At 32.5% G+C, this 4,985-nt stretch overlaps 2 protein-coding genes across 2 annotated transcripts; one reads left to right on the forward strand and one right to left on the reverse strand.

The window, feature by feature from the left end:
* Window positions 1-691: 691 nt before the first annotated feature.
* On the reverse strand, window positions 692-2,217 carry LOC115236523. Its single transcript, XM_029809032.1, has 2 exons — window positions 1,127-2,217; window positions 692-701 (listed from the first exon to the last, which is right to left on the reverse strand). Exons 1-2 carry the CDS (start codon window positions 2,215-2,217, stop codon window positions 692-694), a joined length of 1,101 nt encoding a protein of 366 aa, XP_029664892.1.
* A 560-nt stretch (window positions 2,218-2,777) lies between these two features.
* Window positions 2,778-4,691, forward strand: LOC115236522. The gene is made up of 2 exons (XM_029809031.1): window positions 2,778-4,490; window positions 4,551-4,691. The coding sequence occupies exon 1, from the start codon at window positions 2,778-2,780 to the stop codon at window positions 4,401-4,403; it is 1,626 nt and encodes a 541-aa protein (XP_029664891.1). The 3' UTR covers window positions 4,404-4,490; window positions 4,551-4,691.
* The last annotated feature ends 294 nt before the right edge of the window (window positions 4,692-4,985 follow it).

Consider the following 4,985-nt stretch of genomic DNA (forward strand, 5'->3'; position numbering starts at 1 on the left):
AATAAATTAAAGGAGTGTTTATATATATCCGACCCAACTGGCTATTTATTGTTTGATTGTGATCACAACGTTTCGACCATATGGTTTTGGTCCTTATCAAGTGAACTAAAATTACAATATTAAATAATGACAATCACGTTATAAAAATGAAATAAACAAATTTATGTACCTGCGTTATAGTTAGAGTTGAAAGAGAAAAAGTCGCTATGTCATAATGACACTGTGTCAACCTCTCTGTTTAAGATACTGAGAAAGACTAAACGACCTTTATTAATCTATCGTATATGTTATTTAAATTCTCTGTATCCTTTTGAGAGTTAATAGTGTTGTCATATTTTTTAATAAAAAACATTTCAGCTATTTCTCTCTTTCTTACATGTTTTTCAGTATGCAGAATATCAGGCGTTGACAAATCGAAGTCATGATCAAAATTCTAATTTTACTAATTACGGAAAGATTACTTGCGTGCATTTTTATGTTATTAAAATGTTCTTTCACGCGGGTACTTAAATGTCTTTTCTTTTCGCCAATATATGAAGCGCTACAGTCCTTGCAATTTATTTTATAAACAACTTCCGTTCTATTGCTAATAGGCAGTCCATCTTTACCACGTTTAATCAATGAGTTTAATTTTTTAGGTATATTGTAGACAACAGTAAAACCCATATTTTTAAACAACCGACCGATATTGTCACTCAAACCTTCAACAAATGGTAATGCAATGTAAGAGGGTTTGTCTACATTATTTTCCTCAGTACTCGGAACAACATCACCACGGTGTTTCAAAAAATCAAATCTCTTACCAACATAACGGTTAATAACGTGTATCGGAAAACAATTATTGAGTAAAATCCGTTTCACGACATCAATATTTTTAACATGAAACTGATCGTCAGATAGTAAAATAGCATGGTCAACGAGATTAAAAATGGTGTTCATTTTATATTTAAAAGGATGGTTAGAATAAAAATTAATATATCTATTGGAACAAGTAGGTTTTCTATACCAATTAGTTAAAATTTTTCCATTAAAACGGATAACAGTGGTGTCCAAGAAGTTAATACATGAGTCGGACTCTATTTCATGCGTGAATTTTAAGCGTTGGTGATAACTGTTGAAAACTAACTCAATCTCGTCAACTTTTGCACGTGGAACGATGGCAAAGATATCATCCACGTATCTATAATAAACAGGCACGGCAAAACTTAACGAACTCAAACAATGTGTCTCCAAATCATCCATCACAATATCTGCCAAAATAGGTGATAAAGGAGATCCCATAGGACTGCCAAAGATCTGCTCATAAAACTGTCCATTAAAAGAAAAACTAGTCGAATTTAGAACAATTTCCACTGCATGTAAAAACTGAAGCAAGTTAAAATTCGTATTCGGAGCAATGTCATTCCAACGTTTTTCGATAGCGCGCAAAACTAACTCTTTGGGAATATTAGTAAATAATGCAGTAACGTCAAGTGAGATCATTATTTCGTCATCATTAATAAGCTTCTCCTTCATAACAGCAGCAAAAGACCAGCCATCCTTGATATGAGATTTAGGTTGCAAATTAGAATTATGTAAAATATCATGAATGAACTTCGATACATTATACAACGGGCTGTTCAGTGACGATACAATAATACGTAATGGAAAACCAGTTTTATGAATCTTGGGCAATCCGTAACATCGTGGCAAATTGCCGTTAGTAATGTTTAAATATTTGTACGTGGACACATCTATTAAACCGTTATTGTGCCAAGATTTAACAAGTAAATTTATTTTGTTAGTTAACTGTCTGATTGGGTCTTTGTTCACTTTTTTGTACGTAGATTGGTCATTTAATATAGATTCCATTTTTTCCAAGTAATCTTTCTTATCCATAACTACTGTAACTTGACCTTTATCTGCTCTAGTAACAAAAATATCATCGTTATTTCGTAAAAATTCCTTACAGAGAGAGAATCCCTTCAGAATGTATCTGTCTGAAAGGTTAATATGTTTACTTCTACATAAGAATCTCTCGAGAGAATTTGCAACTGAGATTCTAGTTGTCTCGATTAGTTCATAAGGAATGTGACGGTAATTCGTTTCTGAATTTTTCACAGTCTCAAGTACAATATTAATACGGTCCTTTTTATGAGATTGATGCAACGGTAAACCGAAATTATCACCAAGGCTTAAAAGCTCGAAAACCCTCTCAGGAATATTCTTACTGCTCATGTTTAAAAATTGAAGAAAGACCCAATCAGACAGTTAACTAACAAAATAAATTTACTTGTTAAATCTTGGCACAATAACGGTTTAATAGATGTGTCCACGTACAAATATTTAAACATTACTAACGGCAATTTGCCACGATGTTACGGATTGCCCAAGATTCATAAAACTGGTTTTCCATTACGTATTATTGTATCGTCACTGAACAGCCCGAATTCAATAAGTAATTTTTCGTAATACTTTTGATTCTACGGTTGACGCTGTTACTATGAAAAGAAATGTTTACTTTTAAATTCTGAATATTCTGAATATGTAAATCGTATCTTCTGCATCGAAGTAAAAAAATTAATTTAGAAACGAATTACCGTCACATTCCTTATGAACTAATCGAGACAACTAGAATCTCAGTTGCAAATTCTCTCGAGAGATTCTTATGTAGAAGTAAACATATTAACCTTTCAGACAGATACATTCTGAAGGGATTCTCTCTCTGTAAAGAATTTTTACGAAATAACGATGATATTTTTGTTACTAGAGCAGATAAAGGTCAAGTTACAGTAGTTATGGATAAGAAAGATTACTTGGAAAAAATGGAATCTATATTAAATGACCAATCTACGTACAAAAAAGTGAACAAAGACCCAATCAGACAGTTAACTAACAAAATAAATTTACTTGTTAAATCTTGGCACAATAACGGTTTAATAGATGTGTCCACGTACAAATATTTAAACATTACTAACGGCAATTTGCCACGATGTTACGGATTGCCCAAGATTCATAAAACTGGTTTTCCATTACGTATTATTGTATCGTCACTGAACAGCCCGTTGTATAATGTATCGAAGTTCATTCATGATATTTTACATAATTCTAATTTGCAACCTAAATCTCATATCAAGGATGGCTGGTCTTTTGCTGCTGTTATGAAGGAGAAGCTTATTAATGATGACGAAATAATGATCTCACTTGACGTTACTGCATTATTTACTAATATTCCCAAAGAGTTAGTTTTGCGCGCTATCGAAAAACGTTGGAATGACATTGCTCCGAATACGAATTTTAACTTGCTTCAGTTTTTACATGCAGTGGAAATTGTTCTAAATTCGACTAGTTTTTCTTTCAATGGACAGTTTTATGAGCAGATCTTTGGCAGTCCTATGGGATCTCCTTTATCACCTATTTTGGCAGATATTGTGATGGATGATTTGGAGACACATTGTTTGAGTTCGTTAAGTTTTACCGTGCCTGTTTATTATAGATACGTGGATGATATCTTTGCCATCGTTCCACGTGCAAAAGTTGACGAGATTGAGTTAGTTTTCAACAGTTATCACCAACGCTTAAAATTCACGCATGAAATAGAGTCCGACTCATGTATTAACTTCTTGGACACCACTGTTATCCGTTTTAATGGAAAAATTTTAACTAATTGGTATAGAAAACCTACTTGTTCCAATAGATATATTAATTTTTATTCTAACCATCCTTTTAAATATAAAATAAACACCATTTTTAATCTCGTTGACCATGCTATTTTACTATCTGACGATCAGTTTCATGTTAAAAATATTGATGTCGTGAAACGGATTTTACTCAATAATTGTTTTCCGAGACACGTTATTAACCGTTATGTTGGTAAGAGACTTGATTTTTTGAAACACCGTGGTGATGTTGTTCCGAGTACTGAGGAAAATAATGTAGACAAACCCTCTTACATTGCATTACCATTTGTTGAAGGTTTGAGTGACAATATCGGTCGGTTGTTTAAAAATATGGGTTTTACTGTTGTCTACAATATACCTAAAAAATTAAACTCATTGATTAAACGTGGTAAAGATGGACTGCCTATTAGCAATAGAACGGAAGTCGTTTATAAAATAAATTGCAAGGACTGTAGCGCTTCATATATTGGTCAAACGAAAAGACATTTAAATACCCGCGTGAAAGAACATTTTAATAACATAAAAATGCACGCAAGTAATCTTTCCGTAATTAGTAAACACAAATTAGAATTTGATCATGACTTCGATTGGTCAACGCCTGATATTCTGCATACTGAAAAACATGTAAGAAAGAGAGAAATAGCTGAAATGTTTTTTATTAAAAAATATGACAACACTATTAACTCTCAAAAGGATACAGAGAATTTAAATAACATATACGATAGATTAATAAAGGTCGTTTAGTCTTTCTCAGTATCTTAAACAGAGAGGTTGACACAGTGTCATTATGACATAGCGACTTTTTCTCTTTCAACTCTAACTATAACGCAGGTACATAAATTTGTTTATTTCATTTAACGTGATTGTCATTATTTAATATTGTAATTTTAGTTCACTTGATAAGGACCAAAACCATATGGTCGAAACGTTGTGATCACAATCAAACAATAAATTGCCAGTTGGGTCGGATATATACAAACACTCCTTTAATTTATTTACTGGCGACATCTCAAAATTAAACATTAATTATATATTCATTGTTTTGCCTTGCTTTTTTATCGAGATTTAAAAGTCACCTTCGGTTTTTTAAATGGCCCAATATTCTTTTTTGAATTGATCTTTTTATATTTCGATAAAAAAACAAGATAGTAAAAAATTGACTAGTATAATACTGTTACGTCTTGGCGACTCCACGATTCCTTCCTTCCGCGAAGTTGCGGCAATGATAATCGATCGGTGATAGACATGAGTCGTTCGGTAAATAGAGCATCTTGCGTCACACATTCCTTAAACATTTAGTCACTTGACAATATCTATATCTACGAG

This window comes from Formica exsecta, unplaced genomic scaffold, assembly GCF_003651465.1.
Source record: "Formica exsecta isolate Colony F162 unplaced genomic scaffold, ASM365146v1 scaffold257, whole genome shotgun sequence".
NCBI classification, from domain to species: domain Eukaryota; kingdom Metazoa; phylum Arthropoda; class Insecta; order Hymenoptera; family Formicidae; genus Formica; species Formica exsecta.

What these genes read in the sequence shown, in the direction of transcription:
- LOC115236523 (XM_029809032.1), bottom strand. Translation starts at nt 2,217, where the DNA reads ATGAGCAGTAAGAATATTCCTGAGAGGGTTTTCGAGCTTTTAAGCCTT.
- LOC115236522 (XM_029809031.1), top strand. Translation starts at nt 2,778, where the DNA reads ATGGATAAGAAAGATTACTTGGAAAAAATGGAATCTATATTAAATGAC.